At 44.1% G+C, this 11,492-nt stretch overlaps 2 protein-coding genes across 3 annotated transcripts; both read right to left on the bottom strand.

Annotated features, from left to right (window-relative positions):
- Positions 1-439: 439 nt before the first annotated feature.
- On the bottom strand, positions 440-2,595 carry CG18586 (uncharacterized protein). Of its 2 annotated transcripts, none has more exons than NM_001274524.1 (3): positions 2,133-2,595; positions 1,537-2,048; positions 440-1,484 (listed from the first exon to the last, which is right to left on the bottom strand). In NM_001274524.1, the coding sequence occupies exons 1-3, from the start codon at positions 2,271-2,273 to the stop codon at positions 527-529; spliced, it is 1,611 nt and encodes a 536-aa protein (NP_001261453.1). In that variant the 5' UTR covers positions 2,274-2,595; the 3' UTR covers positions 440-526. The 2 variants fall into 2 exon arrangements, with proteins under 2 accessions (NP_001261453.1, NP_647993.2); NM_139736.2 differs by having other exon boundaries at positions 449-1,484; positions 2,106-2,374.
- On the bottom strand, positions 2,388-4,405 carry CG5568 (uncharacterized protein). Its single transcript, NM_139735.4, has 3 exons — positions 4,141-4,405; positions 3,573-4,084; positions 2,388-3,521 (listed from the first exon to the last, which is right to left on the bottom strand). Exons 1-3 carry the CDS (start codon positions 4,306-4,308, stop codon positions 2,564-2,566), a joined length of 1,638 nt encoding a protein of 545 aa, NP_647992.1. The 5' UTR covers positions 4,309-4,405; the 3' UTR covers positions 2,388-2,563.
- Between the last annotated feature and the right edge of the window lie 7,087 nt (positions 4,406-11,492).

The following is an 11,492-nucleotide window of genomic DNA, read 5'->3' as shown; positions in this document are numbered from 1 at the left end:
GATGCTGTTGTTGTTGTCGTTGTTGCAACTCATCCAGCTTTGCAGATTTTTGCAACATTAGCGCGGAATTATGGCATCCATTACGAAGGATTCTCCCATATGTGCTTGGGTCCTATAAAAGCATTCGAACATTCCTCATATGTCGAAATGTTGTCGCTGCAAATGGGCATTGGCAATTACGTTAAGCGTTTCGCCAAATCTTCTTTTAAAAGTCCTTTTAAACTGGGTCACACTTTTCAATTTTCAATTGGGTGCTAAGTGGTTGATTCGTTTTTGGTAGCCGACCATTGCTGTCTGCTTAGTGGTAACTGATTACATATGCGCATATTTTAATAGACCACAGTTATTCCCACATGGGGTTGTTTGCAAGAAAGTAGGGGTAAGAGTAAGGGCAAGACTAGAGTTCAATTTCTGGTGTAGATCTAATGAACAAATTAGTAGAAGAGGTACTAGTTTAGATTTTATTGTGTATGCTTACATCGCATTCCTATTTTCAGAAATATATTGCCTAAAGTTGTTGCTACCACTAGTTATTGTTATAATTTTTTAAAAAGTGCTCTTTGACAGCCGATCTGTTGGTTTTTCTGTTACCACTTCGAACGATTTGATCTACAATTAATGCTCCTCCATTTAGCTGCTTAAACTTGGCAGTTATGCGCTTCCTTACGTACTCCACCACATCCTGCGCTTCCAGTTGGGTACCCGGCTTCTTGACCAACGATGCTGCTGCCTCATCTCCATTTACTGGATCCCAAATGCCGAACACACAAGCCTCGAGCACATTTGGCATTTCGGCGATGACATTCTCAATCTCACTGGGATAATACATTATGTTCTGATACTTCAGCATATCCTTTAGGCGATCGATAACAAATAGATAACCATCCTTATCCACATAGCCCAAGTCCCCTGTGTGAATCCAGTTCTCAGAGTCTTGAATTTGCCTGGTTTCATCGGGATTTTTGTAGTAACCAGCCCATTTTTGGCTATTGTGGAAGCATATCTCTCCCACGACATTGGGTTCCTGAGCTTCACCCTGCTCGTCGATTACCTTGATTTTTATACCCCTAATCGCACGACCCACTGAATTGGGTTTCTCATCGAAATTTAAGTTAACGCTGCCCGCACTGTTGAGCTCAGTTAGGCCGTAGCAAAAATTTAGGCAATCGTGGCTAAGACGGCTGCGAACTTTACGCTGAACTTCCAGAGAACAGCTTGATCCTCCAAAAATCACGTAATTTAATGAAGACAGGTCAGCCGATTCGAACTCTGGGCAGTTGGCAAATATGGCTAGGTAGGAGCTACTTAGAAGCACCATCGAGATCCTATACTTTCCAATGGCGCGACAAAATAGCCCAGGATCAAAGTCACAGTCCGCTATAATACTAGTGGTACTGAACACGCCAGAGGTTATGGCCATCGAAAGACCCGAGCACCAGTCCAGGGTGCTCGACGTATACTGAATATTGGAGTTATTAATTGCCCTGAAATGTAGTTGTTTAAGAAAATGAAATAAAAGTCTTTAACTATATTTACATGTAGTCCACAATGATCTTGTGACTATTGCTGATGGTAACTGCCTTTGGAAATCCCGAGGTGCCGGAAGAACTGAGAATGGCCAGAGTGTGATCGATGCCATCTTTGAGACGAAGTGGTTGGAAATTCTGCATCACTGGAGTGGTCAGAACATCCTGGATCCTCACTGATCCCCTCGGATGATTCCGCATGGTGACTATCGTTACCTGGAGGTCCTTGGTGGCCGATTTAACCTTTTCATACTCATCACCATCGCAGAAGATCAAGCGGGGCTTTGTGATTCCAAAAAGTTTGGCGATGCATGCCTCTTCGTAGGCATTGTGAAGGGCGTGTAAGGGGGTTCCGTTGAAGAAGCATGCATATGCCACAGCTGATTGGTGAGTCGTGTGTCTGCCCATGACCCCCACTATATCAGTTTGCCCCAAGCCCATATTCCTCATATAACTAGCCACTCGCATCGCATTCATATGAAGATCTTCGCGGGTGAGTACGATGTCCTCCGTGATCGAGATCTGGTGGTTCAATGCAAATCTATACATTTCTCTGATTTCGAGAGAAAAGAAACTCACCTGGGCAATGAGTTTCGGATTGTTTACCATATCCCCAAAGATTATCTCTCCGATTGATAAGTTTGGCGAAAATAAACTTGGTGCTTCACGACCACTCCAGATCTTGAGTTTATCATCATAAGTGCACATCGCGTTCAATAGTTTTTGTTTTACTTCCATTTCAGCCATTATAAGAAAATGCTGAGTCGATTATTAGTTTTTAAGTAAATTATGCTATTATAACCCCTCGTATCAGCAATGCTATTTCACAGCAATAATGTACATAATTACGAAAGATCAGCTGTATTAACGATTTTGTAATCGATATGTGTTTCGGTATTATTTTACTCGGCGAATATGAAAAAATGCCTAAGATGGCGAACCTCTTAAAAAGCTTACGATAAATACAACAAATACAAATACAAATACAATAAAAATACAAATACAACATAAACATTACAATAATTAAATATGCAAAACTAATTCTTCTCCATAATTCGTAAAAACTCAGCTTTTGTGGCCGCTCTGTTTGCTTTTCTATTGCCACTCTGAATAATGTGATCCACAATCAAAGCTCCTCCATTCAACTGCTTAAATTTGGCAGGTATACGTTTCCTCACATACTCCACAACATCCTGGGCCTCTAGTTGGGTTCCTTGTTTCTTGACCACTGAAGCGGCTGCCTTATCTCCATAAACGGGATCCCAAATGCCAAAGACACAAGCTTCCACAACATTTGGCATTTCAGCGATGACACTTTCAATCTCGCTGGGGTAATACATGATGGTCTGATACTTGAGCATATCCTTCAAGCGATCGATAATGAACAAATATCCATCCTCGTCCATGTAGCCCAGGTCCCCGGTGTGAAACCAGTTCTCCGAGTCCTGCATCTTCTTCGTTTCTTCCGGATTCTTGTAGTAACCAGGCCATTTCTGACCATTATTGAAGCATATCTCGCCCACGACATTGGGTCCTTGTGCTTCACCCAGCTCGTTGACTATTTTGATTTGAATGCCTCTAACCGGACGACCCACTGAATTGGGTTTCTCATCGAAGTTGAAGTTTAGGCATCCGGGGCTGTTCAACTCGGTTAGTGTATAACTGAAATTTACACATTCGTTGCTTAGACGGCTGCGAATTTTGTTCTGGACTTCCAGTGAGCAGTTTGATCCGCCGTAAAAGAAATACTTCACGGATGATAGGTCCGCCGCATAGAATTCCGGGCAATTGGACAGCATCGCCAATTGCGAGGAACTTACGAACACCATCGATATTCGATACTTCTCAATTAGGCCACACAAATTGGCAGGATCAAAGTCACAATCTTCAATTATACTAGTCAAGCTAAACACGGCTGCATTGATGGTCATCGTGATGCCTGATGCCCAATCCAAAGTGTTTGGGTTATACTGAATAATCGAGCTATCCACGGGTCTGAAAATAATAAATTAGATGGGTGTATAAAATTAAGGTGGTAATATTTACAGAAAACTCCCAATAATCTGGTGACTATTGCTAATGGTGACTGCCTTTGGAAGGCCGGATGTTCCCGAAGAGCTAAGAATGGCCAGTAGTTGATCAGTACCGTCTTTCAGTCGCACTGGTCGAAAGTTCATCTCCACGGGAGTGGTTAAAATATCCTGAATTCTCAATATTCCTGCCGGGTGATTACGCATGGTTACTATTTGTACCTGAAGGCCTTTGGTGGCTGCTTGAACTTTCTCAAACTCATCTCCATCACAGAAGATTAAGCGTGGCTTGGTTATTCCGAACAGTCTCTCGATGGCAGATTGTTCGTATTCGGTGTGTAGGGCATGATAAGGAGTTCCATTAAAGAAACAGGCATAGGCCAGAGCAGTCAAGTGAGTGGTCAACCTGCCAATGACTCCCACAAAGTCACCTTGCTCCAGACCCAGTTTACGCATATAACTTGCCACCTTCATCGCGTTTGTCTGGATGTCTTTCCAGGTCAGCTCAGTGTTTTCTGTAACTGAAATCTAAAGGTTTTGTTTCGATGAATATAAATATTGTTTCTTGTAAATTTATTAAGTACCTGGGCAGTGAGCATAGCATTGCGCTCCATTTGTTGAAAGATAATTTCTCCAATGGACAAATCTGGTGAGAATAAACTGCGTTTTTCGCCACCACTCCAGATCTTTAAGTTTTCATCAAAGGTGTTTCTTGTCTTAAAGGGCGATTTTCCCGCTTGCAATTCACCCATTTTGTATAATACGTTAAGAATTAAAATGAAGGCTTATAATTTATATATCTCTCTAACTTCTGTGATAGTAATACCATAAAAACGAAAGTGATAGACGCAAGAACTCGAATTTAAAGCTTCAAGTTAGGTCTCACCATTATCAACTGACTTATTATATCGATATTTCTTTGAGCTAAGAAAGAGATACTAAAAGTTTTGTTCATAAGTGAATTTATTTCATCTACCAATCAATTATTCCGTCACTGTTGCCATACTAATCATATTTACTATTTATGTTTACTTAAGCAATGATTAATTGCCAAGACTGTTTTCATGACCGCTGATAATCCGATTTTGAGATTGCATCCCATAGTAAAATACTCAAAAAGATGTCGAAAAGTGTTTCAGCAAATGGTCAGCTGGGCTGGACTGGAATCTCCACCACCACCAACAATAAGATTATGATAATGGGCAGCCGTCAAAGAGAGGATTATGGGTTTTGGAAAACAAGTGGATTAAGGGGTTGACAATTGGGGGAATGTGCTGTCAGGAATTTGGCTTTTGCGTTTTGCATTTGTTTTTACGATTATGACCGACATGGATGGATCGGAATCGAAATCGTTCAGTTCTGCTCTGTCCCATTATGATGCGCTATTTTGAGTGACCCTGTCCTCCGCAAACATAGCGAAACTAATAAGTAAAATGTGTTTTTCAAACATTGATTTCGGCCAGTGCGTGGTGGGTGGTGTTTTAGGAAACACACACACACACACCCCCTTTTCGAGACGACAACATTTGTCATAAGGCCAAGACAGCCTCAACAGTTGTTGGCGATTATCATTTTGACAGTTGCTTCTCGCTTCGCTTTTGTTTCAGTTCCCTTGGCTGCGTTTTGGGCCTTGATTTATGCATTTTTAAGCGGTTCACTTATTGTTTCTGCGCACAAATATGGCCAAGTATCTCGGTATCTGCGAGATACAATCCCCTAGTCAGCCCTTGCCGCGTAATTTGTTGATTTATTGCAAGGCTGCCACTGCAGGCATCTTCATTAAGCAGCACTAGCTTCCGTTTTTTATCCGGCCACGCCCGTCGTCTTGCAGCGCCCACGATTCGCTTTCATTATCATTATCCTGCCGGCATTGTCCTTAGCCTCGTTTGTCATGCTCGGTGCGTCTGCTTAAGTTTTCGCACGCTCCAACGCCTCGGCTTCCTTGGCGCAGCCTTCAAGATGTGGAAATTGAATTGAAAACGTGCTGAAGCGTTAAATGCTCTTGTGTCAACTGCTTCCAATCCACCCAAACCTCCTCGCCCCCAAATGTCCTTCTGTCCATCACATTTCGTCCTGTGTGTGTGGCGACATATGAGAATTTGTAACCTCAGCACAAGCTGGTCCGAAGTTGCGGCTGCGTCGGCCGTTCTCCGCTCGCCCCCCAAAAAGTTCCCGGCCAAGTGGCAAGTGGCAAGCAAGCGGGCCATAATTAATTCCAAATTGCATCCGCAAAGGATTGCCAAGTTTCGCTGGCCAAAACTTATCGAAGGTACGATGCAGAGTGTGTTGCTTAAGGGATTACCGAAAATCTGCTTTTCAATATTGCTCATCTCTTTAAGAGCTAAGTAACTGTTCAGGAGCAAGAAAATTCTTACCCAATGTAATTTATTTGTAATTTTTTTTATATTTATAGCCTAAAAGTATGCTATTGCGTTTTATAAAGTTCCATATTTGGCCGGTAATGATGATGGCGCTATTCTACTTTGTACTAAAATTATATCGGCGACATCTAGCGAACATTGTGTGAAGTCGCAGCAGCTACGAAACGCCATCTGCTGGTCGAGCTGAGTTTCATAGCTATTAAACTATGTCAGTCAGAAACGTGTACAACAAATATATGCAAGGAAGTCTGTAGTCAAGCTGTCTAAAGTGTCTGTCTAGACAGCTGGTGGTTGCGGTTCAATCCCAACTTTGGTCAGCACATTTAGTTTGTTTTTGTTTTAAATTAAAATATTGTTTTTTTTATATACTTCATTCATATAAATTCATATATGGACATATGTACTCTGAAAAGGACTTAAACTAATACATGTACCAAAGTCTAAGATACGTTTTTGGCTACTCTTAAAAAAAAATAACAAGAAATTACAATCTCCGAAAATATTCATGAGTTTTCTGATCCCTCTATATAGAATAGTATTGTTTTCGGATTTTCGCCAGCTGCAAGAAACTACAAACATACATATACATATACATATGGATATCAACCTGTCTTTATGGCAACTTGGGTGTTTATGTTGCTGGCGGGAAGGGAAAATGTCGCCAAAGGATGGGGACATGGGCCACGGGACTGGGACAAGGCGACAGGAAACAAATAGACAAAATGCAAACTTTATTTTTAGTAGTTTTTGGCGCCGCGGTTCCTGTAAGTTGGCTAGAAATACGCAGACCATCGCACAAACGCAGCATCGCCTGTTATCCTTGCGGATGATAATGATAATGATGATGATGATGATGATGATGTTGTATCCTTGCCGCGCCGGGCGACAGTTTCAGTGATTTTTCTCTGCACTTTGGCTATGCTGGCATTTTTATGTGGCTGGAAAGAATGGATGGCATGGCTAAATGGAAGTGTCTTGCCAAAATATTTGCATCTGCCTCGATGGACAAATTTGCGTATTTATGAAAAGAACAGATTGAAATTGTGCCCCTGCCATCGTCGTCTTGTATCTTTGTCACTTGTCGTGTTCTTGTCGCTTTTAAATTGAATTTTCAGTGCACTTTGTGGCGCAATTAAAGCTTACTTGCTGCTCTTCTTTACGAGCTGTCCTGTAAATATGCAGTAAATATACTTGGCTCATAGCCAGCCAGGCGACGATGTCCTGTGAATTGTCCTTTGGCTGCTCGCCACTGGTCACTGCGCCATGACCGCCGCTCTTCACTCTTCGAATGTGAATTGCAAAAGCCTGTCAACGGCTCACTGAATAGATTGCATTGTCTGCCAAGTTATAGATGCAGTGAAATGTCCTTTTGCGTGCTGCGTGGGTGCGGTCCATGCAACTCTTTTTTTCACCAGTATAACATGTCTTTGGAGTTCACTGACTTGGAAAATGAGCAGCGACACGTCGGCCTCAGATAGGTAAATATGATTCAGTATTGCAGAAATATATTGCAAAGCAATCAAGTAGATAACTAAAGACCTATGCTAATAGTGAAATTGCGAAAGGAGATGTAATGGGTTTTTATGATAGAAGGACCAGTTTAAACTTATAAAGGTTCATATTAAATACGTCTTAATTTCTCTAAGTTTCCATTCTTTATCTTCGGATTAATCACTCCCCTTAAACAATTTGACAAACAACCTGCCTGTCCAAATTTGTAAAGAACCCATGACCGCCCCACTGACCAGCTCTCGTATTCCCTTAACCAAAGTCCAAAAGTAATATCGAGTATATACCTTTCATCTGTGAAGGCATCGCGATGCCGCCTCCTGCCCCCTGCCCAATGCCCCCAGCCTCCTGCCCATCAAGTGGGCGTGCCCTGGGCGGGCCATAAACAACCTCTCACGGCCTCTGCTCCGCGTCGGTTCCCAGTAAGCAACAATCCGCGGCTAATCGCCAGACTACTACAACTTGAAGAAGCTGCCGCCGCGGATGGCTGGCTGGCTTAGCTGATGCTGATGGTGATGATGGTCGGAAACAAAGTCAGAGGTTAAGCACGTGCGCATCACTGTGGGCATAGGGCACCGAGCACTGGGCATCGGGCATCCTGGCCATAATCTCAGTTCGGTTTGGGGCCCGGTTTCTTGGTTCCTTGGCATCTTGGCTCCTTGGCTGCTTGGATGCCTGAGCGTTACCGCCTCCTCTCGCTGCTTTATGAGCTGCTCCTTCTCGTTCGTTTTGGCTCCGCTTTGGGCCAATTATAACCTTGGCCTGCTGCCGCCATATCTCACATTTTTTAGTACGTGGCCGGGTCGGCAATGATGAAGATGATCATTTCTTTTGCTCTTGCTCTTGCTCGGACTCAGGCTCGGGCACTGGCTCTTTGGCCGGGGTACATATCTGTCTGGTTGGGGCCGAAAAAGCGTTGGCCTGGCGCTTGGCAAAATTTATAAACGCGCACAGCGAACACCTCGCCACACGTTGGGGCGTCTCTACTTCTATGTTGGCCCTCCTTTAACCCGCTTGCCCCACAACTTCGTGGCTTCTTGGCCAACTCAACGACCTGGTAATTTATGATTAATGTTGGGCAGTCGCTGTCGTCGAAGATGTTGCTCTTGCTGTTGTTGTTGCCGTTATTGTTATTGCTTTTTTGGGGCAAAATCGGAGCGTACCATTTTGGGCAACCCTCCTGTTGTGTCTTATTACGATTGGGCGATTGGCATGCCAGAAAGTTACTTGTATGCAAGTCAACACTTTGAAAAAAGGAGCGAAAAATATCCTTTCGGCCAATAAAATATTGTTTATATGAAATTTATTGTAACAATCGAATTTGGTAGGAGTAATCATTCTTGGAATACGATTTTAATGCGAAAGCTATGGCTCTTTAGTAAAGTGAATATACCAGTAACTTTTTCAGTGCAAGATAGCCTTTAAATTATAGGGAGCTTCCCCCTTTTTAGGTAGGCGTTATTGGGTAAACGTAGTTTCCAGTGTATTTGTGGGCGGCAGGAGCAGCTACCCAGAGGTGAACTCATGTCAACGCTTGGCTGAGTTCGCCGGCCATTTCAGTTGTATTTCTCTTAGCATTTTTTTTTTTTTTTTGGTTTTAACAGGCCGGGGTGGGATGGATAAAATGCACTTCCTGCTGGCGGCCACGTCGGTGCCGAGGAGCTTAATTAAAGAGCGGCGGTGCTCATTTGACTGGGCCCGAGAGGCTTCCTGGAAATCAAAGAAACAAACTCGCTAAATATTTCAGTTAACGCTTTGGTGGTCTTGGCCTATAATTTGCTGCTGTTGCTGCTTCTGCTGCTGCTGCTGCTGCTGGGATAGACATCATTCGCATCTGATGCCGACGCTGACGGGTTTTGTATAAACAAGTCGAAGTCAGCTCTCAATCATAAATGAATCATGCGCAAATTATATGGCCAAGACTGGACGGCGGACCGATCTGATCTGGAGTCCGAACGATGGATATATTGGGACCGAGGGACAGATGGCAGGACACGCAGATCGCAACTTGCAGCTTTTGCTGGCGCTGCTTAATAAACAATCATCAGCAACAACAACAACATTGGCAGGGGGATCAAGTTGAAGTTGAAGTTGAAGATGAAGATGAGTGGTTGGTTAACAACAACGCCAACGCCAACGGACGCGTCGGTCGGCCATGTGATAATGATGATTTCACAACCAATTAAGCGTTGAAAGCCAAACACCGCCAGCAGAAATTTGAGGTTAATCCTTTAGCTGCTGCAATTTTCGGGGCCAGCGAAACGTGAGCAACACCAAGGCACCAAGGCACTGGCACTGGCACACCATGGAACACCAGCCACAACTACACACCGATGAAGATCTGAGATGGCGATGGCGATGGAGATGGCGTTGATGTTGATGCAGGCGGCTTCAATCAGCAGAAACTGCGGCGTCTGTCGGCTTGTTAAGTGGAGTGTTGGAGTTTGTCGGGTCGGCAAACGCCACGGGAAATTATGGTGGCCAAACTTCCCAGACCGCAACTAATTTAACCAAAGTGCGAATTGGAGGAGTCGTCGTCGTCGTCGTCGTCGTCGTCGTCGTCGCAATCGGAATCGCAGCGAGTTGTTGCACAGTCGCATTCGCAGTTGGAGCTGATGTTGAGCCGAAAGCGAAGCGAAATGGCCAGAAAAACCAAAAACAGACCGCAACAAAGCAGCCGCGAGTCTGAGGATGTGGATGTGGATGTGAATGTGGGACCTGGGATCTGAGACCTAAAACCTGGTACGGACCACCCCTTGCTCCCCGATCTTGTTAGGAGGCCCTGAGAATTATGAGCGTCTGCCCAAGCTGCGAATTTGTGAAGCGTGATGAGCGCATGGCTATGGGATCTGGGATCTGGTGTGGTATCTGGGATCCCAGCTGGAAGGGCCGTATCACAGCCAGGCTTTACTGTATATGCAACACGCGATCTTCACGTTGGCCAGCAAACAGGCAGCACTTGAAATTAACTCATAAAATATACATTATCATAGCTGAAACCGCGACTCTGGCTGTGACTGCCGCCAGTGCGGACTGTTTCATGTTGTGTCTGCCTGCAGTCTGGTTATAAGTCTGCAGATCTGGATGGGATCTACTTGGATCGACTGGTGGCTGTTAGCTGTTAGCTGCGACCATGTCGTGTTCTAGTCTGCCTTTTTGGCGCATTCGTGTGGCACCTGTCGCTGCCACCGCTGATTGGCCCCGGCCAGCACCGATCATCATCAGCTGGTGGTACTGGTAGTGGTACTAGTACTGGTACAACTACCAACTACCTTGCCAATTGCCTTAACAGATTTGTGTGCAATTAGCCAGGCAGTCGCCATGGGAGCAGCACATCTGCTGCCCAGGGAGCTGACACAAGAGGGGGAAGGAAAACGGAGTTGGGGCGAACGGAGACTTGGAACTCGGCAAATGACATGCCGGCCAAGTGCAGTCGAGCATAATGGCAAATAAAGATCGGGCGGACCGATAGTTCAGCCAGGCGGTGCCCATAAACTTGCAACTGATTTTGACGCCCCAAAAGAGGAATCCCGGGAGCGGGGGCAACATGAAATGGAGAGTAACTCCAGGCAGGGGGAGTTGGAATTTTATTAACTCGTACTCGCTGAATGCTTAATTTTCAATTTAAAGTTGCCCAGTATAGTAATGAAACCATGCAAAGAATATACAAACTTTTATTACAATACTTTTTATATTTAATGTTTAGTTTATGCATCGTTAAGATTAAGTTAATCTTGATTTGAAGTCTTTCAAAAAATGCAACAAAAGAGTTGGCATCAATTTTGTAGCATACTTTTCAGAAATTGATCTTTAGTTTCAGCTATAATCTTTTTAGATAAATTGGCATAACATATGGATTTGCATTTGAGACTCGCCTCTTCCCATTTATTTGGCGACTGTGGGAACCTGAACAAATTTGGCTAGCACCGCCAACCCTTTTGTTTTCCTCCCCCGACGACAGTCGTCCTTTTCGCTCACGTCTACGTGTAGCGCACTTATGCACAATTATGGCTTTATTGTCTAAACTTGGGCACATCTATTTAAAG

This window comes from Drosophila melanogaster, chromosome 3L, assembly GCF_000001215.4.
Source record: "Drosophila melanogaster chromosome 3L".
NCBI classification, from domain to species: Eukaryota; Metazoa; Arthropoda; class Insecta; order Diptera; family Drosophilidae; genus Drosophila; species Drosophila melanogaster.
The sequence above is the reverse complement of the archived record's forward strand: the minus strand, read 5'-3'. Positions and strand labels throughout refer to the sequence as shown.